The 24382-nt window shown below is 43.2% G+C and overlaps 1 protein-coding gene across 9 annotated transcripts in view; it reads left to right on the forward strand.

The window, feature by feature from the left end:
- The window catches only part of unc5cb (unc-5 netrin receptor Cb), a 152411-nt gene that overhangs the window by 33592 nt on the left and 94437 nt on the right, over nt 1–24382 (forward strand). For 5 of the 9 annotated variants that reach the window (XM_088281324.1, XM_088281323.1, XM_088281325.1 and 2 more), the window contains one exon: nt 17152–17360. The exons of 1 other annotated variant lie outside the window; for it this stretch is intronic. In XM_088281324.1, the coding sequence (XP_088137450.1) occupies nt 17237–17360 (124 nt within the window). In that variant the 5' untranslated portion in view covers nt 17152–17236. Of the gene's footprint in view, nt 1–16804; nt 17361–24382 lie in introns of those variants that run through there. 3 more of the 9 variants (XM_088281330.1, XM_088281333.1, XM_088281329.1) reach the window with 2 other exon arrangements.

Genomic DNA, 24382 nt, shown 5'->3' on the forward strand with positions numbered 1-24382 from the left:
GCATCGCATTGAAGCCGCGTCGATCGGGACCATGATTGTCATCGTGCTGAAGGGAAGCGTCGCCGCTACTTTTGTTGCTGCTTCAGCTGATCTGAAGGATAGCAAAAAAACATCTGCCGTCAAGACAAATGTCTTCTTCTTCAGGGGATGTTGTTTTAAAAAGGAGGGAATTGATTATGGCCTCTCTGGAAAGCTGACATTTTCCATGGAAACGTTCCCATCCATTTTTATTTTATTTTATTTTTTTTTTTACTGTAGTTTATTGTCGCGTTGCTGTTGACTGTCGACACTTTCCATGACTTTTATGAGAAAAGTCTTTGGACTTAAACTTAAAAACTTTCAAACTTCTAAACACTTTTTTTTGTTTTTTCATGATATTTATAGATACATATATTTTGATATACTAGCGGAAGGGTATATGCACAAAAATACAAATCTAAACATTTTGAAAATGTGGTAAATAATAATAAAAAAAAAAAAGATTTGCCCGTGTTACATTTGTGGAAGGGAGGATAAAAAATAAAAACATTTTGAAAATAACATTGAAAAATTCTAAAATATATAAATAAATGAAATCAATTCATGTTGATCTTGGCCATTTCACCACCAGCATATTTGCAGAAGATTAAATGCAAAAGAAAATTAAGTAAGAATTTGGGGAAAAAAATGTTTTTTTTTAAATGTTTTGGGAACAAAAATGAAAAAAATGTTGGCCGTGCCTGTTCTCGTCAGCCTGGTCCCTTGCGTCGACCAATCAGCTCCCTCGGCCACTCGAGTCTTGCCCAAGTGTAGCTCTTTGTCTCGTTAATTTGCTGTCATTTAGTTCCCATTTTCCGTGTGTTGCATTTAAATAAATTCAACAATGCGGCAAACGCGGCTGAGAAATGTCCTCGAATTTTGTAGAAACTTGTTTCCTATATTTAGCACGTGGTGCCATTCATTTCCCCTCCGAACCCATCCGAGCACATTCGCAGCTGATGAGGTGTTTTCCCTCTTTCCGCGCAGCCCTGCCGGCAGTACATAAATTAGCATGCCGACGCGCTGTTCACTTTAGGATATTATGCCGAGATGCGACCGGAGCAACATTCCGCTGATTAATGCCACATTTGTCCCCTCGTAGAAGAAGAGTCCCCAAACTGCCGCTTGTCCTTCCGCTAATGCCGCAGACACTTTGACCTAAATGGGACTCGTCCAAGTAACTCTCAGGGCGTTTCGTGTTTAATACGTCTGGAAAAGTGTGTGTTGAAAATTCTCCTGGCGGGGGAAGCCTTTTTATGCACACATTTGTGAAAAGAGAATGAAAGAGGAAGTTCTGGTTTCAAACACTTTTTGTGGAAAGTTTTTGAATGTCGTTCTGCTGCAATCCTGCTTTTTACGCCGACGCATCGCGACGGCTTGCAGGTTCATTTTATGAATGCGCATCTTTGTGAGTTAGTTCGCTTGCTAGCGTGGAAAAAAAGTGTGATTGTCGATTGTTGGAACACTTATGCCGTACAATATATTTTTGGGTGTGTTATCCATTCATATATTAGGTGGTTAAGTGAGTTTATATTATTTTAAAAATAAGATTAAGGACCTTCGAGTGCCAGAAATTTTATAACAAAAAAACATTCTTTGAGTGTATTTAAATAACGCATTTCCATTTGGTAGTCTTTAATGTATCTCATACTTAATTTTGGAGTATTTATTTCAGTAGAAATCCCAACATCATCGTTCATCGTTTGACTTTGACTGTTAGAAATTTTCTAGCCTTGCTGGAGGACGCCATTAATTATTCCATATATGGATTGGTTAAGAACAAATTCCTGTATATGTCTCAGCTAAGTGGGTTAAAAAAAAAAGATTTATTTCATGAAATCCGCTGAAGGAAGTGATTTAATAACCGCTAGCGCTCGTTGAGCAATTAGCTACACAACATAATCCGTCCCGTCATCCCGTCGAATACACCAAGCGACAAATACGGGCCGGCACAAATTTGACAATAAATAAAGCAAGCTGCTCCTCTCTCATCTCAATATCCCGTCGGGTCGGACTGCCAAGAAGCGAGAACACACAATGCGCCATCTGCTCCGATCCACTCGCTTCAATATGGACAAACTCGACCTTGTAATGATGGCAAGAAGGGAAAAATGCAGCCAACGTATATTTTATAACGGAACAATCCAATTGAGAAGTAAAGAAACCATTTGACTTTTTGAACACGCCGCAAATTGACGTTGATTAAAATTCAAATGCTTTGGTTTACAAATAGTAGAGAGGCTATAGTTGGATTTTGGGTAAATATAGAGCAATCTTTTTTTTTGTTGCAGAAAATGGCTTCCCACTGCAAAGAGAAGAGAGACCATAGCAGGACATTGCACAAATATTAAAGCAAGAAAAAAAAAATGGTCAAATATTGCAAAAAAAGAGAGTAATGGATGGAATTTTGTAGCATCTTGTGAAAAATACAATTGACTTTTTTTGTAGAATATTGCACAAAAAGGAACTGAAATTAGCTGAGAGGTTGACTAAAGCATAATATTGCAACGTAAAGTGCCAAGCACTGCAACTATAAAAGTAGAAAAAAACTTCCAGTGCGATATTGAGCAAAAAAATCATTTTTAGTTGACGCGCACAAAAGAAAATGATCCCATTTGAAATTGGATCTTGCATCCAAGCAAATGCTCTATCTTTTGTAAAGACATATTTTAGTCGATTGTTGCTCATAAAGCAAATAATGAATGGAAAGAATTTGTGTCACTTTGACACCAAAACATTGCATTGCAATAAGCAGAGTGACCGATTTCTGTGAATTATTAAGCAAAGTGTGACAGATTGTAAACAGCAAAGAAATGTTGACAACTGCTTGGCCAGGTTTACCCTCAAGACTATTGACGCTTTAACAATGAGGGATCAAACTAGGATCCTGAATGACCGCCACCTTGTGTGGAATTTCTCACTTAGGTCCGATTTCCTCTTTTCCAACTTTGGCTTGTTAACGAGCCTTTCCCGACTTTTTACCCTAGCAAGTCCAGAGTCCGAAAATCGTCGATTTGAGTCCGACTCGATTCAAGTCAGGTGACCGAAGCGCCCCCCCCACTTCCGCACACCGGGATGTAATACGCTAGATGAGGGGAGACGGCGACGCTAACAGCGCTAACATCCCCCCGAGGATTTAACATCAAAGCTGCGGGAAACGTGGCTAATCTCCCTCGTCGTCCTCCCCAGTGGGCCGCTTACAGCACAATGAGGGAGAACGTGACGGCCTCGCCGAGGGATAAACACTTTGTACGAACCAACGGGCACACTTGCATTTCGAGCACTTTTTCAACAACAATGTGCCAAAACCATGCGTGACGTACGACATTAAAATTGGAACGCACTCACGTGATGTTCGACAGCTGCTGAGTGCGTCAGTTGGAGACAGGTTTTTTTTTTTTTTTTTTTTGACGTAACATCACTGATCTTTCGTAGGATGTGGCTGAAAAAGAAAAAAAATATTAAAGAAAGCATTTTTAATGAATGAATTAATGAATTTTATTTATTTATTTATTTAACGATATTGCACCCAATAAAAAGCACCCACCCCCCATGTTTAGCAGAATTTTGCACACTAATAAATGCCATGATGATGCATAAAAGGACTTATTTTAATAGAATATTGCAGACAAAGTAACCCACAATTTTGGCAGCGTGTCGCACAAAAAGTAAGCAATTGTTGGTCCTCCTTCGAACTCAAAATCATCCACACGACGAACCGTTGCGGCGATGCTGTGTTGCGTCGTTTTCTGTGTTGAAATACAAAACGATGTTCGTTTGAGACTCATTTGCAACTTTTCTAAAATGCAACGCGGCGTAGCGGGTGGCTAACTTTTGCCACGTTGACTGTAACCAGAGAAGGAGAATACGGTGCATTTGTTATTTTGCCTTTCCACTTGCCACACATCAGCGCACAAAGACCCAACTGGGCTTAACGGCCTTCCTCCTCAGACACAAACCTATCATTAAACTTAAGCGAGCAGATGCTGAAAGAAAAGCATTCTGGGCCATAATAAGTGCGCTTTTCAATGTGTCCCCCCCACCGTGTGTGTGTGTTGAGGGTGGTGGGGTAGGCAGAACCTTATCTCTCTCGGACCCCGAGGCTTGCGAGTACAGCGCTCAAAATTGCTCTGGTAACGCCTTCCTCTCCTCCCAGCCCGCTGGCAAAGGTTGAGACCCTTCTGTTTCTGAGGGGAAAGCCGCCGGTGTGTGTGTGTGTGTGTGGGGGGGGGGATTAGATTACGGCACTTAAGTGTTGCGCTAATGTCAATGAAACTGAGAAGCTCGTTGTTTGCATTGTAGCAAAAAGGAGGTGCGGGATCTGAAACTCGCCGCCTCAGCTCCCAAAGAAGACACGAGTCGTCCTTTTCTAAAAAATTGCTCACCAGTGATGGGGCATTGTGATTTCCCAAGATTGTTGTCAGAGTGATCATTTGGAAGTTGGTTTGTAGAAGTCAAGTTTTGATTCCCATTTATTGCGATTAACATTGATGATTGGAATGAATTCATGAATAACAATCACATTATTAAATGTCATTTGCGCAAATTTGTGTATCAAAACGGTCAAAAGTGCCCAAGAAGTCGCTGTTCGTTTCTAAAAGGTTGTTGACCTCACGTCTCCACGTTGCTATGTAAACGCTGGTTAGCGTTAGCATTCAGCTAGCGAAGCCTTCTTCCTGCGCGTTTGGTTGTGTATAATGACACACCATGTCATTCTCTTTGTTTTGTTTGGTTGGATAGAAAACGTCATCTGGGTACCACCGCATTTTTTTTAGAAGCTGCCTTGTGGGATTAAATGCAGCAGTTTCATGACAAAAGTGCTCTGAGAGAGAAATGAGAGGATCTGCTCCACATTTCAGTCCAACCGTAGGCTACTCTTCCCCTCACTGATCACATTTTCACGCCACAAAATGAACTTTTAAAAAAAAAAATTAGGTTCATCTAAAGGGGAGAGGAGCCTTCATCGTGCTGGGTAGTGGTACAACCCCCCCCCCCCCCCCTCTCTGATTGTAGCTGATGTAACCTGCAGCAGAATCCGAGCAGGGGTCCGGGGATCTCATCCGCCCCCTTGCGCCCCCTCTCCTCTGTTTTTGTGCCCTGAGTGTTGTCTGTGCCCCCCGACCACAGCCCGTCGCAGCGGGGTTCAGACGGGAAACTCTCCGGGGCGGCAATCTGGTGCCAAAAAGCGTCCGTAATGCAATTAAAAGCTGCTCTTTTGTTTTCTTCATCGGGCCACGCTTGAGCGGACAACGCCTGCTTGCAATTCCAACATGAGGATCGATAAGTCAGACTTTGGACACTAGAACGGGAATATGATTTGAATTGATGCAATATTCATGTCGTCCACACTTTTTTCGAATGTCAATCCGACAATCTTCCTTAATTGGAAGTACACACACTTGAGTTTATTCCATGACCATTTATCTCACATCGTCTTTGCCCATTGAAATGAATGGAAATGCCGTTAATCCGTTCTACACCCCCAAAAAGTACTGTGTTTTGGGGGGGGGGGGGTTAAATGAGTAGAATTTACAATCTGATGGCAGTATAAGATGGTGATAATGTTTATTTCGATTTCTCATCTCATCAGTACGGCACTAATATTAGTCATTCTTTCCTAATATGAACGTGAGTACTTTTGTAATGCTGTCGCCTCGACTGGCAGGCAAAGTTTGAAGTTGAATTTTGACCTTTATATTAGTGTCAAAATACATCAACTTCTGTCCATAGTTTTTTCCCCAAACAATAAATCTTTCCTGGGAGGCAAATCGCTTCACGTTAACCCTAAACACAGCTGACTGTGATGTGCATTCCGTCCTGCTTCTGTTGTTACATGTATACAATTGTCTGATCTATTTTGCTGTGCGACGAGGACACAAAGTGTATTGGATTCTACGCCATCATCACATTTCTCAGTCCTCCTTGGCATGTGGTGGCTGTTGCTGTTGTTGTTAATCGTAGGAATGCCACACTATGTAAATATGAAAACAGTCACGGGCTGGGCTTATTTGTTGAGGCATTAGAGGATTTTTAAGTGCTTTCCGAGCGACGTGTGTGTGCGTGCGTGTGTGTGCGGACTTTCATTTTTCCCCTGCTTGGTTTGCATATCGTTCGCCTCCAGCAGCTTCCTTTTAATGAGACAAGCAGGTCATTCCCGAAAAGGATGCTTGCCATGCATTTGGCTGCACATGAGCGGACATACACAACTTTGTTTTTCGCCCTTTTTGGCAACACACACACACACGCACACACACATGTTTTGTGCCCCAAGAAGTCATGGAGAAAAAAATGGTCACTTTTCATACGCACACTTAGTGAGGGTCGATTGTGACAAAATACAGTTTTTGTCCCCCCAATATGGATAAAAAGACAAAAAACAAAAAAACAAAACATGGACTTGGTTGCCTTTATATCAGAATCAGACCTTTTCCTCCAAATATGGATAAATCTGATCCGTGTCGGATATCTCTCCAGTCATGTGCGGTCATTTCAAGGATGGATGACGTCTTTGTATTATTTACTTATCATTTTTTTGTCCTTGGCACATGTAGGGTTATTTGCCTACTTGAAATATACATAAAAATGGTAAAAAAAACAAAGAAAAAATAAATGAATATAGGTATTAAAACAGTCCTGGCCCTGCAGTGTAAACCCCCCCAAATGATGCAGCGGTGTAAGTGAAACATTAGCGTTGACCCGTGCTGAGTAATGGCACCAAATTGCAGTTTGACACGCGGCGAACCGCCCCCCCCCCGTCAACAGGAACCCCACAAGACGCTCGCTGGGAAATGTCTTTACTGCTTATTGGAATTTCTTTGATGAGCTCGGGTTTCAGGTTGCGGGAGAATACGATCCCTCCGCGCCCCGCGCTCGGCCGCGATGACTTGAAGCCATCTCGGCAGACTCGCAGGAGAGGTTTCAGGTTCCCTTTCTTGATCAAATCATGTCTTTTAGCCTGGAGGATTTTTTTTTTTTCGTGCGGAGAAATCAAGAGTGGAAGGTTAAAAAGAACAAAATAAATTCCTAAGCCGTCATGACAGCGTGTTTACAGTCGCTTTTAGGAAGGTGCAGCCCCCCCCCCCCCCTCCAGCGTTCATAAATCACTGTTGACTTGGACGTCAGCGCCAGTCATCCCAAACACAAACCGGGCTGCGTCGTGTCACACGCACCTGGACAAAGAACTGCCAGTTTGATTTTCCCACACAAGAGATAAAAGGATTTAAATGTTGCCGCTTTTTTCTTTTCTCTCTCATCTAGAAGGAATTTGGACTTTTTCTTTTTTTGCCCCAGCCTGCCAAAAGATCCCAACGTGAGGGGTAACTCAACTCTCTTGTGATTGTTGTATTTACAAATTGACCTATTTGCGTTTTTTATCTATTGAACCTCAAACTGTGCTCTTTCTTAAAAAAAGAAAAAGCCCTGTCCAAATAAATAAATTACAAAAAAAAAGGAGAGAGAGAGAGCGAGAGAGAAAAGGCTATTTATGCAAATAAAAATAAAAATCAAGTGTCTATATAAAAAACAAATTTTTTTTGAAAAAGAAGTCTTAATTTCCTGGGATGGTTTGACAGCTTTATGGAGCTTTCCGTCAAGAGGGGGTGAAAAAGCACAAAAGATAAACTTTAAGTGTGAAATGTGCTGCTTCTTAACGACACCCAAACAATTCTTTGGCAGCCATCTGGCTCGTTGTCGCTCCCGCTTTGCCAAGACGCCAGTTGTCGGACGTCTTCGCCCAAAAGCACGTTTGAAGCTGCAAAGGACAATAAAGTCGTTCGACACGTCCGCGCAACGATTGGGACGAGCGTCTTAATGAATGATTTAGCCAATCGGGGTTGGGCTTGTGACGCATGAGAATGTTAATCTTATGTCTGCTTTATTGATAAAATCATAAACCATATTTGACCTATTTGCAGATTTTGAAGAAATCATTTTAAAATGAATTATTTGTTCTTATAATATTTTTAGCACCAATGGGTGGGTTTCTCGCCGCTTATTGTGCAGCGCGGGCTTCGTACGTGGTCTGTTTTTCTTTTTGACTTGTGTTTTTTTTTTACGTAATGTGACCGAGACGATGAGCATAACGGAAAGAAACGGGTCAAAATAAAATTCCAAATAAAATATTTTTCAGGCTGGTTGGGGCCCGCTCTAAATCGAAACCGTGTGACATCATTGTGAACCAAAAGGTAGCAAGAAAACGGAGCAGCTTGGTCCGTTTTGTTCCCCAACCGCCATTCGAAATCCCTCCGCTTTTGTCGAAGCGCCGTCGTTTTCACCGCTTATCACATCCCGGCCGCAATAAAGTGTAACGAATCCCCCACGGTGGTCGCCACAATACGACAGACGTCTCCTCATTGATCGCTTTCCTTGCTCCTTTGAAAGCATCAATACGCGTTTGAGAGCAGCGTTTAAGGCCGGGAGTCGCATACGTCTCCCCGGCTGTCTCGCTGAGTGCTTGGCGCTCATAACGAGCGCAGCACCTAATGGCTCCGAGACGCGGCGCCGACGTATAAAAAGTGCATAAAAGTTAACAAACTGCAAATCCGTGAAGGGAAGCCATTCTTCTTTCGGTGACTAATTCCGGCTCGCTCGGGTTCGGGGGCCGGCGAATAGAACAAACGCTTGACTTTTAATGAAGAATAAGCGCATGACGGTTATGAACGACGAGACTTTTGAGCTCGGCGCAACATAAAACTTGTCAGGAGGATACTTTGGATAATTAGTTTGGATTTGAAACTCGGCATACGCTTGACTTGAGCGACCCAAACGTATTTATAATTTACGCCGATGCTCATCCAAAATTTGGCCATAACATTAGGAACCCAATCCAATGAGAACAAACACAAGAGCTGTATTAAGCACAGTGAAAAAAAAGTCTGATTGCTTTGGACTAGCTTTAAGAAAAAAAACAAATTTGCTAAAGCTAAATGTAGTTTGATCCGATTGCTCAGACTTTATTAATTGCCATTACCGTATTTTGCAGACTATAAGCCGCTACTTTTTTCCTCCATTTTGAACCATGCGGCTAATACAACGGTGCAGCTTTTCTGTGGATTTTTCTTTCACCACTAGGGGCGCTCTATAGAAAATACACTAAATAAATCGCAATTTTATTTTTATTTTTTTTTCAACAATCTGTTTATGTACCTTTTATGTGCATTCACAGTACAAAATCGGCCATATATATATAATATATATATATATATATATTTGGGTTTTTTTCCAATTTATTTCAAAGGCCGTAAAATATGCATATATTCCCTCAATTTGCGAGCCAGATGTGCTTGCCTCACACATCCTGAAAACACATCCTATCCATAAGAAATAGATCCACATTGTAATATAAATGTTGCTTTAATTTTGGCTTTTTTGATGGCTTATATCTACGTGTGTGTTTGAACATCTTCTACGGTGCGGTCGTGGGTGGTGGATATGTGGGCTCCAAATTCCCGCAGCAGATTTGCCCAACCCGAGCGAGCCAAAGTTGCGCCTCCTCCCCTTCTCTGTCCTTGACACACTTAAGCAAGGTGGCCAACGCCGACCCCGTCAGCTGGTGCCGTGCACATCCCAGAAGAGGCCGCGGCGACCCCGCGTAACATCTATCTCCTGCTCCCCAGTGCCGCTCTCTGGGCCCATTCAAATGCTTTCGGACGTCCCTCGCACGGAGTGATTAATGCCTGTTTACTTCGGAGAGGCCAAACTTGCTCACCGGGGTGGGAGGTGGAGGGACTGGAGGAAAGCGGGACGGACGAGGATGCTTCTTGTCTGGATTTGGTGATCATACTTTGGTAGAAGAAACAAAGCATTAAAAATGTTATTTGAAGCGAAATGATAAAAAAGTCTCGTAATCTCCGTTCTTCCCTGGGGTGGGGGGTGGGGGGGGGGGGATTACCAAACAGTAGTACTGCTACCTGACCGACCACATTGGTCTTCATCCGTACATAGTGAACATCAAAATGAGGGATGACGTGCCATATTCGTCGTCATATCAGTGTTGTGTGTCTCGATAAATCAGCGGTGCTGTCCATGGTGCTGGTTCAGGTGCATAATGAAAACGCACAATGAGTATTTGATTTAGCGTCGTCAATTACCTGTCCAATAAACAAATCGGTAAGCACAATATTTTCTTACAGAGGTGTGCCGTGTATCGTGCGCTACATGAGCGCTTTGCAATATTTTGGCATTTTCTGACGTTTGGATGAAGGAAATGCAAGTCACGCTATTGCACTTTGTTCTTTTTAATGAGTTGCTAATTTAAAATAAGATACATTAAATGTAAAATGCATTGAAAAAAATAAATACAAAATTATAATTGATCTGAAATGGAAAATAAACTGAAAAGAAATTCAATAATAATTGAATAAATGGCTTGAAATGCCGCACTACGCAATCACATTTTTGTTGTGTTTCGAGTGGCGAGGTTTCATGTTTTTTTTTTTTTGTTTTTTTTGGCCCTGTTCAACCATCAGCTCAGAGCTTTAAACCGGGGATTGTGATTACATCTTTCTCTGCGGCTTGACACATTACATTAGCCCCTTTTACGCAACGATTGCGCAACATAAAAGTTCATCACCGTGTCTCTTTAATGAACACAGAAGTGCTGCGACATTCCGCTTTTTAAGTTCCATGAGCAACGCTTAGATGACAAACATTTGCTACGATGTTTCTAAAGATGGAAGGGGGAAAAAAAAAAAGGCTTTCTGCGTGTCACGCGGGATGCTTTTCAGAAGAACTGGCAGCGATCATACAATCGCGCGAGCTCTTTGGCTTGTGTGCGTGACCTGTTTCTGTTTGACGCTGTCATTTGATGTTGCTGTAAAAAAAAAAACGAAGAGTGAGAGGGAAAATCACAGCAGGGGGGATTAATGAAGCGCTACAACTAATACTACACAACACAGGCTTACGTCGACTGCTTACGGTTGTAAAGCTGAAGCCTATAGTGCTGCGCTTGATACCTGCAGCTCTTCGGGATTCATGTTTGGATCAGAAGTAGCTGGTGGGTTATTATTATTATTTGTTTTTTTTAATTCCCCAGACTGAATGATTTCAAAAACAAATTTGATTGCGGTGATTTATTTATTTATTTATTTTTAAAACCTCTTAAAAAATATATTTTTTAACAAACCCCAAGATATCATAAAACACGGTTAAACATTCAATACAGAAAATAAAAGAAAAATATTGAAAAAAGAAAAATCTTAGAATATGGAACTGCAAAGATACGAAGATTAAGTTGTAATATCACAGATCGCCACTAGATGGCACATGTCTCAGTTGTGTTTACAACGGGTCTTATATTGCCCTACAACGTAACAAGAGCAGGCCTCATATTTATTTTCTCCGCCATCCTCCAGGCTCGAGACATCTGAACTATGAAGTTCAGCCTCGTATCGCTCCTCTTGCTCCATGTGTGGTGAGCAGAATATGGCACTGGCGGAATATTTTGAAAGCCGTTTCCAAGCTCATAGGGTCTCCTGTCAAATATTTATAACTCCACAATTTGCTGTGCCTCGCCTCGCTCTTTAAAAGAAAATGAATAAATCAAGGTTCTCCTTTCTCGTCTGCTAGTTTACCGTTCTTTAACATTTATTTGAGTTACAATAATATTTATTTGACTATTGTATGAATTATTCCGCCAAGCGTTGCCTTTTTGAGGGACTTGCACAGAACTTCGAGAATTTTGTCACAAGCTTTTCCTGAATTGCATCTATAAGTATTAAAAGCTCTAAGAAGCTCGATAACGATCCTGATCATTTGAATCAGAGGGAGACATCAAAAACATGCTTGATAGGAGTCCTCGAGGACCGAGTTTGGTGTAGATGTTCCAAAAAAACAAAAAACTGCAGCAAACCAAAAACATCACGACACCATAAATGGCCAGTTTTCCAGTGGGAGCCCGATGTCACAATTATATCGTACAATTGCGTCATTGGTAAAAAACTCCGACAAAAAAGAAAAAGGACAAGATGCGTCCCCCCCCCCCCCCCCAAAAACGTCTTTGGCAGTGTGCGTGTGTGTGTGCGTGCGCGCATGTGTGTGTGTGTGTTTTACAGGAAGTCTTGGCCTTGATGGACAGGCAAATCGATATTTTGACTTTGGCCACTGTTTTTCTCCCCCTTTTCCCTCCTCTCTCCTCCTGCGGGCGTAGCGGCGGTAATGGAAGAGGACTGTAAATAAGTGGAAGGTTCTTGACAAATGAATCCATTAACATTTGCCTGTGTCGCCTGGTGAGCAGATTTGCTGTTTTATGGAGCGGTGGGGGTGGTGGAGAAAAAAAATAAATAAATAAAAGGAGCCAGTAAATCTGAGGGTGCTGTGAGGGCGAGGCGCCGGGGAACACATCTCCCATGATGCAGCACTTTATCTCCCTCCCAAATGGCATCTTTATCTGCCGAAATTAAGTTTTGATTCCTTGCCACATACGGCGCCGCAAATCACTTTTAATACTGATATCAAGAGCAGCAGTAAAGTGCGCCCGACGCTGATGGCGAGCGGCTTTACTGTGCGGCACCGACGCCGGCGTTGGTGCCGTCCGGAGGTGGCGGTCGGTCGGACGGAATCGGCGCATCTCCAAAATCAAATATGTTGCTTGAGTTACCAAACGCTGCGTTATTATACCTCATATTGCCTTTACCTTTGCGCGCTTTCAGCACGACAGCGCAACCAAAATTGTGGTTCATCACTAATTTGATTTGCAATAAAAGAAAACACAAATATAATATTCTTCTTGGGATTGGCCAATTTTGAAAAATCTAAAAGCAATTTTTTCCCCCTCAATATTGTGATTTAATATGGGATTATTTTGCATTTTCGTTCCAAACAAACAAGCAATAAATCAGTAAGGTAATTCTAATTTGAATTAAAAAGTTATGGGCAACCTTCACAAAAGCAAACGATGGTGGTTTTGTCATCTTCCGAGACAAAATTAGTAAACAAAAAATATTTCCCACTCTTATATTTTGAGGGAGTTGCAATCAACTATAATGTTTAATTGTTTAAGTTCCATTTAATTGTTATTACTATGCATATTGTAATTACTATGTTATTACTATGCATAATTTTGATAACTATTAAATGGAATTCAAACGATTAAACAGTTAATTGCAACTCCCTCTAATGACAAAAGATGAACATCACTGTAAGTGACTCGGCTTTGTTTTTCGCAGAGGATAAAAAATATATGCCGATGAGAGTTATTCTGTTGTCTGTCTGCATGAATTGCTCCACAGTTTGTGTTCAAACATCCTTTGCCTTTAGTGTTATAAGACATTGTTGTGTCTTTCCTACGCTTCAGCCGAGCAAATTCCAAATCCTAAAATTCGCGACTTACAGTAAGTCTGACTCGCGTCTCGCACCCTTGCTGTAAACTTGGCGACTGAGAAAGACGGATACCCCCAAAGGTGACTTAATTCATACCTATGATTAATTTCCTATTGCATTTTCACTCTTCGATGCTTATCTTTAAAATTAGAATCGCGCCGAGGCATGCGTGTGCGTTTTGTGTTTGTGTGTGTGTGCGTTTTGTGTGTGTGTGTTTGTGTGCGTGTTTGGAAGCGTTTCCATCTCCCAAACTGCATTACGCGGCCTGTGCATTAGCATCTTCCATTTTATTTGTTTGTTTATGGGCCGGTCCGACTGTCTGTCTCCTTGTCTAATTGAGCAATTGCCTGACAGCGAAGAGATGGTCGTCCGCTGAGTGGCCAGATGCATTGTGGGCCGTCTGGCGTGCAGTTAAAAAAACAAAGACAGTGGCTCCCCACCATTCACGGCGGATAGGGACCGGGCCGGCTGGTGAATAGCAAGAATCTGCATAAAATTGATGCCTTTTATAAATGTATTGAAATAAATATACATATATTTACCGTGCACATCACCATTTTTTTTTTTTTTTTTTTTTAGCTAGCACTCAACCAAAAGCCGCTGGCAAAAATGAGCATTGTTAACACTTCCTTGGCAGAGTGGCTCCACAATTTCTTCTCCTTCAAGTTCATGATAATTCTACAGTGATATAACCGCACCAAAAAGCCCAGTCCCGTGTTTATCGGCCCGGCGCAGGACGCTTGTGATTTCTAACACATCTCTCACCACCGTTTCATAAACTGCTGCCAAAAGGCGGTGGTCATTTTACACATTCCCGCAAGGTCGGGACGGCGGAATCCGAGAATGCAAAGTGCTCTGAGTAAGACGTGCAGTCTGAATGACATCAAATAGTTTTTAGTGAGTTTGTTTTTCTCTTCTTCTTGTGTCTGGAGTGAGGTGGTGGATATTCTAATATTTTAAGCTAAATGGCTCCATTCGGGGAGAGGAAATCAGTTAACTGTGAAGACCTTCAACTATTCTGCTGAATGTGTGTCAGCGCTTATTGTTCTTAGTGTGACGCTTGACGTTGAACGCATCACCATGTCTGGCGTAGTACCATGCACTTAAATGGGAAAAACATTTTGCCCGAAGTGACTGAACCTTTGCGCTGAGCTCCGACACCCCCCCCCCCCCTTAACCGCATCCCACCCCCACCCCTCTCCATGGGTTCGGGTCGTCATGCATTATAGTGTCGGGTTTCCTTTGAGACTGAAACATCCATCAAGTGGCGCTCCTGAAGACATCGCTCCTGACAGACGTGGACATGTAACGGGGGGGGTGAGGGGGAGGCGAGGGGGAGGCAGTATGTAGGTGTTACCAAGCCGGGTGGCATTCACACTTCTCGCACCGCTCGCCTTTTCTGTCATATTGCACTTTTTAACGCCGGCATGCGCCATATTGCCTCCGGGCTCCCACGGGTGAGCGGGCGGCATTTGGCGTGTTGTTGTGTTCTCGTGCAGGCAACCGGGCTTCCCGAATATATTTTGTGGTCGTCCATCTGTGACAATCGACCTCTAAATGTTTAGGGATTTAGTTCCCATTTTTTTGGGGATGATATCTGAGACAATATGAAGCTTGTTGACGTCGTTTCCCGCCCGGGTGAGAACGCGCCCTCCAAAATACATTTTGTGTATTCGCAAAGAGTTCCTTGAATTCAGTGGCGGGCCGTGCATTTCACATGTAGGCCTTCAGTGAAGTCTGACTTGAATAAATCCCCCTCATGAAATCTGCCTAGCAACACAAGCGAGCTGAATTCTGATTGGATAAAAACTCTCACCTAGAAATTCAACACTGAGATATAATACGACATCTATGTGAAGAATATGATCATGATTTCTTGATTTTGTTAGGCCAGCAGAGAAGGCCTTGAAGACATTGACCGCCCACCACTGCTTGAATTCAATTACTACTTTCCTCGTGACATGTCGTGGCATCTTTCAGAAAGAGCCAGAGAAGAATGTTCTTCTCAACAGCAATTTTTTTTTTTTTTTTGTTATTTTCTGACAGCGCCATCTGCTTGATCCGTGGTGGCACTGCTTGCCAACAAGAGGAAAACGTGTTCAAGGTAGCCACAAATAAATGCCAATTGAGTCTCAGCCTTGAAGGAGATGAACTCGAAACAACAGCAGCTGAGCTCTTTGCTTATTTCTTTCCGCTCCAGTCAGCAAAAAAAAAAAAGAGAGAGGTTATATGAGCCATTCCAAAGCGGAAAAAATAAAGCCCAATTGGAGAATTGGCGCTGTGTGACACACCGACGGCACGGTTAAGTGGATAGAAGCGGTCGGAGATAGTGTTTCACACGCGCAGCGCTTCGGGATTGTTTAAGGATGACGGCAACCCGGCCTTCCTTCCTCGGCTTTTCATATGAGATGATATGGAATGTGATGAGAGCGAGCGAGCGATTCACGCAGGGCCGGGCGTTGACGCCACCTTCGCCGCCTTCTGCCGCGTTTCAAAGCAAGTGTCCGAAAGCGAAATGATCCCCGCTCATCCCGGCAGGCCAGACAGGAGTAATTTCCTGCGTCGTCCTCACATGAATGCCAGAAGCTGAAAGCGATGACAGCTGTCCGCTGACATCGCCAGCAAATGGTGATGGAGGGCCGCGAGAATTACATTCGTATTTTAAAAGTCATCACATTTCATTTGCTGAAAGATAGTGTCAAGCTCACATTTTGCATTAATCACAGGAGGCGGCATTTCTTCCACATCCGTCATATGGAGAAAAATCAGCCTCACATCAGAACCGCGGGAGTAAATTTCCTCCGAGCAATAAGATATATACAAATGGGACATTTCATTAGGTACACCGGCACAAGAAATTGACGAGGTTTCCCAACCTTTAACCTGCTAAGGAACATGTTTTACATTTTACACACGAGCAAACGGAAATGGATAGCCACCAATGGTGCAAAACACATTTTGTTAGTCCAAATTAAAAACATTTCTATTCCTTTCGAGATTGAAGTGGATGATTGAGTTGTGAACATTTCGATTTTGATATTAAGAGAGGAGTGTGATTTACAACACAGATCCCGTAAAGCTCCCATTTTTCCCCTGAGCCTTGAAAGTGCGCAAGAAATTCACTGAATAATTTGCTTAGAATATGCCAGTTTTGTTGCCCCTTTCTCCACATGGATTTGTGCGACGTGGAAAGAACAAATTGAGAAAAATGGAACTCTTTCATATATGTACACTATACGTAGGTGTGCGTGTGTGTGCGTGTGTATAAATACGGGGATGAAATTGAATGCATGTATATGTATGCGTGTGTGTGCGCGTGCGTTTACTGTACACGGCATTCCCCTCCGTCCATTCCTTCTCACCCGCGCCATCCACGCCAGGTTTTGTCAACGCGCCGCCACTTTCCAGGAGCTTTCGGATTGGCTGGAGGAGCAAAGGTAGCCCGCAGAGACCTCTCGGCTCCTTTTCTTTCGGTTTCAGTCCACAGTCGGTGGAAGGAGCGCGCACGCAGTCACAGGCACGCACACGTACATACGCGCTCACGGAGCCCACTCCCACGCGCACAAACGTGCAATTTGGGGGAAGCGGCGAGTCACCGGCGTGAGGGGGGGAGACGACTTAACCCGGGCGGAGCATGCGTCCGGCGACCGGGGCGACGGTCCACAAGTGAGCCGCTCAAGTGGAACAGCAGACGGGCAAAGATTTTCCCGCCGCCCGGTCCTCTCTGGCGGAGCTCCGCGAAACTGTCTTGGATTAATTAACGGCGCAAGACTTTTCGGGGCTGTTAAGTTGTTGATTTTTTTTTTTAAAATTCAGCATCTGTCTGCGCCCAAAAAAAAAAACCCAACCCAAAAACGTGCAGCCAGCCCCCCTGGGGAGCGCAATTTTGGGCTCCTCCGTCATGGGACACGACGCCGATCGAGACGCCCGGAGAGGAGCGAGGAGGTCCCCGCCGGAGATGCTCACCCTGCCGGTCTTGTTGGCGCTTCTGTTCCTCGCCACGGTTCGCACCGGGCTGGCTCAAGGTAAAGTTCCAATGCCCGCTTTTGGGAGTAAAGTTAGGCTGGAAACTTCTCATGGGAGTTGAGAATGAAATAATAGCGAGTGTGGTTAACCTCTCAGACAATTACGAATATGGGATGAAGTGGCTTTTTTATGACTGATCATTTCGATGACACCATACTAAGTTTGTGTGTTTTTTTTTTGGGGTGGTTCAATGTTGATTTGGCAATTTTTGAAGATATTTGATGCAAAAAGTACAGTCCTGGAAATTTTAGTATGTTAAGACAAAACCGTGACCAAAAAAAACACTTACCTCATGAAAAAAAAAACATGTTTCAAATCTGCAAATTGTAAAACTGTACTTGAAAAAGGCTTCAATCGCCGCACAAAATATACACACCACTACAAGACAATTATTTCCTGAAAAGTGCAGCATAAACATGAAGCATTCTTGCCTCTAATGTGCCACCAAATTGCTTCCATTTGCATATCCTTCACATGTTCTCCAAAAGTAAAATTATAACCATAAGTCCCCAAAAATTGTTTCCGTCTTAAACAATGACTTAAAGAAAACCACGACAATGAAGGCTTCTTGTGATCAATGAAGCCATTTATCTGACCTCAGCTCAATCAAATTTGGATGTCGATGTCAACTCAAGGGGAAATGGGGTGAAAACATTCCTCCTTCCCAGCAAAACAAGGGTGACATTTCTATTGTGAGAACATTTCCAGGACTCTTTCGTCCCCCCCACCCCTATTTTCTCTCATAGCTGTCTGCTAAGCGTTGAGATAACGTCGCAAGCCACCAAGCCATTTACTTTAATCTGCTGCCTCCTCAAGTCGGATGGGGTGTCAAACAAAGGGGGAAATAAGGTGGCGGACTTGGTTTGTGCAGGCGCTCGGTACGAGTGCGTGCGTGTGTGCGTGTGTGCGTGTGTGCGTGTGTGAGTCAGAAGGCCAGCGCGTTTTGTGTCTGGAAAGGACTTTGGTTTCTGGAAAAGGCCGAGAAGGACGAAACGGAAATTTAATGGACTTTGGTTGCTTTGGGTTTTAACTGCTGGGTGGGAATATCCACACGGTTCCGTGGAACCTCAAATGCAATGAGCGACACTTGTTCCCATTGAAAAAAATTATTTTTTTAATTTTTTAGGTAATTTTTAAAAACATAAACTGCTAAAATTTGTAATTGTTAACCAGGTTAGGTTGGGGTTGGTGTCACAATGTTTTGTAAGTTACAGCAGTTTGTTGATCAGCAACTAGCTAGCTAGCTAGTGAGCTAGCTGCTAACGTTAGCGGTCAACTTCTATACGTCTGTGGCCGTTACGTGTTGAAAATAGGTATGAGATTCTGATGGCACGAGGACTACAGCGAGCAAAAAATAAGAGAATAGTGGATCTTTGCGTGATTACGGTTCAGTTTTCGCGGTTTCACCTATCTGTGGAAATGTTTTGAGAACCTCTCCCCCATTATTTACGGAATTCCCTGCATCTGCATATTGGTGGTGTTTTTTTCGAATCCCTCAGTTCTTCGTTATTTGCTTTATTCCCAGTTTACTTACTACTCTTACTTACTGTCATATTTATTTCCCGCAAGTGTCACGTGGCCGTCGCAACGCGTACGACCCCCATTGAGGTTGAGCTTTGTGCTCTTCTTTGTGATCGGCTGCAAAAATTAACAAAAGTAATTCGGCGCCTTTGTGCTTCCTCAGTCAAAATCGAGTCTGCAGCGATTGATTGTGATTTATTTTTTTGGATCTGTTTTTGGCCTGTTTGACCTCTCCAAACTTTTTTGGGGAAGTACCACAGAAGTCGTAGCATTGCAAAGGCGCTTACATTTAGCAACCAGCGTCCTTATCTGGCCGCTCCAGGCCTCCATCTCATTCCTGCATAGTTAATGAGCAAAACGAAGCAAAGCAGGAATGGATAACGGGTCCGGTTTCTTTGCCGGTCACGGCACAATGACGTCATATGCAGACCAGAGCCCTAGAGCCCCCCCCTCCCTGCCCCCCCACTCTGTGTCATTGACTTGATGGCAATGTGGCCCTCCTTGTGGCCATTAAGCGGTCGATACGGCAGGAGAACATTGTCTTAGACCGGTGTAATTAACAGGCTAATTTAGGTGCGCTGATGAGCTGGACTCAAGTCGCTGGAGGTTCATGTCTTTAGTGTAAAACAACTGCACAATCAAAGTGACTCATCGGGACACCTTTTAGTGCTTAAGCGGGCGACATGCCACGTATACCGATGATCAGACCCAACTTGAGCCTTTTTTTGTCCCCTTCTGGTTCAAGCAAAGGCCCAAATAGTCAACTTTATTATTCTGTAGCGTGGGATGTGTTAAGTGTTTTTCGTTTCCTCCGTGATTGTACATTTTTAGAACCGATTATCCTGTCGATTAATCGAATAATTGTGGGGGGTCCCTTACATTTAAAGAAATAATTGAAGATGTTTAGATTTGGCAATATTGATCGTAAGATATAAGCGCATATCGTAAATATTGTCGATTTTTTTTTTTTTTTCAAGTTTAAGAACAATGTGGACAATCATGACAACGTTCCCACATATGCATGTGGTCCTCCACAATGCGGTTCGAATCGAAATTCGGATCATTGGCCCTCGGCGGAGGTCCGCCGGGAGAGCCGTTCAAGTTTTATATTAGTGTGGGAGGTTCGGTTAATCTGATTTTAACGTGTACCGAGCGTTAAACCCTCCAGCCCGCTAGCAAGCATCCTTCGGAGTTGCGAGCGAGTTCTGGGGAATAAGACTTCTCATTAACCTTGTGAACTGGTGACAAAGAAGACAGGTTGAGGCAGATAGAAGCTGCCTGAGAGGTTGCCGGCCGCGCCGTGACAGCATCTTGATTGGAAAGCTTTTGCGCAAGAACAGATGTACTTCAGGTGTCTCCGGCGGGGCCCCTCGGAAAGCCCGAGTAGGAACGTGTGAGCTTTAGTGCAACAATCCGGTCGGACGCAGAGTGAATACCTCAAGACGTTTGTGCTTAAGATTGAATGCGACACCTCTAATTTTATACACGGTGCTTGAGATTGTACTGTGAGCCAAAACAGCAGGTGGCACAATAACCCCCCACCAGCCAATCACAAACCCCGCAAGCGAGCCATTTCTGGAAACGGCGCAGGAACAAAAACGGGAAATCAATCGAAGAAATACAATAAATGAGGAGATAACGGTGGCAAATGAGTCTCCGGCTCTGTAAAAAAAAAATTTTCCATGAATGCTCGTGAAGACATTAAAAGTAGTGTTATGCATTCCAGGCCACTAGTTGGCACTGTTACTTTTTTGTGAACCCTGTTCTGTTGTTGGTCAATATGAGGCAATTTTGTAGTTAAAAAAATAATCTTGACGTGATTCATTAAAAATGAAAATATAACCTTATTTGTTTTGATTTATTCTTATCGTAGTTTAAAAAAATTAAATGAGTTCTATTGACCAATGAACACATTTTGTGCACCATAAAATTGTGAGTGGAGGACGAAGCAACCTTGGCTCATTTTGGATCATGAATGAGTGAGTGTTGTGGTTTAATAATCCAGACAAAATATATTTCAAAACAACTGTCCCGCTTGAGTTATTTTTGCTCTTTTCCTCTTTTTAGTCATCATTCCATCCAAACATACATTTTCTGTACTGCATATATTTTCTTGAGGTGTCTTGATCACATTTTATGTGCCCAAGTTAGTCGTTGACTTTTGAGTCCCAAGTCAGCAAAGCATTAAAAAGCCAACGAGAGCGCGTCCAAATTGTCTCCATTGTCTTAATAATTGTTTCTTACCCTTCCTCTGATCTTTTTGACGACAAAGCCGCAATTGCCAATTTCATGAATACTCAATTGGTGAAATCTGAGGAAGATAAAACATGTCGTTAACGAAAGTGAAACACAGAAATGTATTCCTCGTAATTTGTGTAAAAAAAACAAAAGAAAACGAAGACTGTAAATTGAGATTGATGTGCGCCTGCGGGGCAATAACCGCCGCAATGGATGGACGTTAAGTTCCGTTCAGGGTGCTGGTGGGCCTCCCCAGGATAATCAAACTTTTTTTTTTTCTTCACCCCCCACAATAGCGTTCTTATGCTCGACTTTGATGACATGTCCTCCGCTGTATGTTTACGGGCAGAAAAGTTGAAGGATCTTGAATGTATATAGTCTCTAAAACGCTGTGACTCGATGCACTTGATGACTTTCTGGTCAGCGCCGCGGCGCTCCGGCTTTGACCCGTTGGAGAGCCGCCCCTCCGAACGGCGTTAAAAGCGACTGTTATTTCTATCATTATGATTCTTGCAGGCTTCCCCGCCGCTTGACAACTTGCTCCTCGGGGGGCGCTAACATTACAAGCGTAGCGGTCACTCTCCAAGCGAGGCCCCGCGTGCACAATGAGCGCATTGTGCGGAGAGAGCCGCACTTAGGAATGACCTCACACGATGGCCCTCGGCTGACCTCGGCGGGCTTCCAAACGTGACGCAATTGAAACCGTTGTAATTAGGGGGGGGGGGGGTCTTGGCGGTATTCTGATTCTGCGTTTTGTTGCTCAGGTGAAGGAATTGAGTAAACGGTGCGCTCAAACGGGGTATGAAAGTGGCGAGCGAGGGGTCGGGGGTGTCCGGGGTGGGCTGGTAGCGAGTGATAATTAATGTGGAAAAAAAAATATGACTGCTGAGCTTGCTGCTTCCCCGCTGCTCTTGATGCCATGTCGTATTTATGTGTTGGCTATTTTAAGACTTGAAAAACAAGTTGTGGCATTTTAAATTCTTCTGCTAGGCAAGATGTGGAAGTTCAACCGATATTTTTTTTTCTCTGTTGGAAAGTTAAACAAATACAAAAGTACAGACTTCTTCTTCTTCTTAAAAAAAAAAATCAGACGTTCTGCTTGTGATGATCTTAATTGTTGGAAACGTTAAGAGAACTTAAACTTATTTTATTCAGTGTATATATATTTTTGATGAATCGCTTATCGGTTTTTATTGTTCTGAATATCGCAATCTGCGTCGGCCTCAAAAAAAAAATAATAATAAAAATTTCATTCGTGACTTAGTTTTTATTTTACTTTCCAATACCTTTTAATGTCATCATTTAAGATGAACAAACTGTGTCGGATTTCCATCCATATTTAGACGAGCCTCCTTTCCGATGTGAAGAGATCGGCGTCCATTTTCTTTTTCCAACACACGCTACCGTGATGCATTTACCAATTCTGCCACACACAAACGAAAAATGCAATTGCAGTGTTTCATCAATTCCAGTGTGTCTCAATTATTTTCTGTGACGCCCCCCAGCAAAAAGAAAAGCGCCACTGCCAACTACTGGCGTGGATGTGCAATTGCACTTTATTGTAGTACGGCGGGAAAAAAAAAAAAATGTTCCCCAGGTTCTCATGCGCCCCCCCCAGGGAGGCCCCACCCCACTATTTGAGAAGCATTGATCAGATTTAATGCCATTTGAACTTTGGTGATGTCACGATGGGCTTCTCGAGCACAGCAACTCGATTTGGACTTCATTTCTGCTTCACCGTCAATCTGTCAATCCACAAGTGGATTGTGCGAAAAAAGTCAAGCGGCAACTCTCGGCCATCAAGACGCCACTCGCTGCAACTGGAATGAATGAGCTGGTCCTTCTCTTCGACCCGCCCAAATGATGATGTCACTCCGGATGGCTGTTCCATTTTCCAGTCTGAAATCTGTCACATTTCACGGCGTTTAGTCTCGGCGTCAGAAAAGCACCATATTTCATTTGCAAACGCGAGCTTGAACGTAACTCCTGATGAGGTGTGAGCTCGAATGTGCCTGCAACCGCTGATGGAAACATGGCGAGCCGGGCCTTCCCGCCCCTCATTTGTCACTCCATGTTCAGGAGTTCTAAAGCCACACGAGGAGCGAAACTTCCTGATTGCTTTCATGTCCATTCCCTTCCTGAAAAATGCTGAAGGAGAACGGCGCGGCGCTCTGGCGAATGATGACGAGGACACAAAGGAAGCAAATGGAACGGACCGATTAGCGCCGAGAGAGACGAAGAGGAAGGAAGGGAGGAGGTTATGAAAAAAAAAAAAAAAAAGGGATGGAGCGATGGACGAGTGTGTTGGTGTGTGTGTGTGTGGTTGTCATTAATCACCCCGGTGTGCCACTTTCCACTACAGGGGAGCAACATTGACTTCTATTAGCGGTCCATTAGCACGGATCGCCACAAGTACTTGACAGCCAGAGTGGAGGAGCTGACCTGTGTCCTCTAGATGATTCACACTTTATGCGAGGACGCGCCGTGGAATGTTTTTGCTTTTGAGATCCAACGTCATCACACGATTCCGAAAGGTCAACATTCGATTGGTTCGGAAATGCATTGAAGATGTTTCAGGGTCACGTCGTCGGCATGGTTGCATCGGTTTTTATTTGTTTTGTTTTTTTCAAATTAAAGTTTTTAACATTGCGAACTCTCATGTCAAAGTAGAGTAAAACGAAGTTAACAAAAAAAGAAAAAAAAAACACCCAATGCAAAACGCCATAGATGGGCTAAAACTAGCATCCATGTTGCCACAAACTTTGCACCGTCACAGTTTGGCAGCCGCCGATTCATCCGTGCGCAGATTTTTGGTTTTAATTTTTTCGTTTTTTTTCAGGGGAGCCAACCTCCATTTTTTTTTATTGCAGCTTTATGTGCATTTTTTTAACCAAAATTTTTTGGGGGTTCAAAAAAAAAAGATTCCAAAGTGTCAATTATACGCCAATTTAAATTTTTTGTGGATCCCTTTCTGCAATTGATATTTGAACACAAATGATGCAGCAACACATGTAGAAAATCAAACTTTTTTTCATACAATCACTTTCTTGTGCAAAAATCGTTGGTTCGTACGGGAGAAAGATGCTTTGAGATATGAATGAATGAAATGGCCCACTAAAAAAAAAAAAAAAGCACAACAGGTCTCGAATGAGTTGCGCCCCAAAGCTATAAAGGTTCCACCGTAATATGTGTGAGTGTGGTGATGATATGACACTTGAGTGGCCTTTTTGCTTTTTTTCTAAATGAAAATAATTGTATAATA

This window comes from Idiotropiscis lumnitzeri, chromosome 18 (assembly GCF_059441095.1).
Source record: "Idiotropiscis lumnitzeri isolate Australia: NSW breed Sydney's pygmy pipehorse chromosome 18, RoL_Ilum_1.0, whole genome shotgun sequence".
Taxonomy (NCBI): domain Eukaryota; kingdom Metazoa; phylum Chordata; class Actinopteri; order Syngnathiformes; family Syngnathidae; genus Idiotropiscis; species Idiotropiscis lumnitzeri.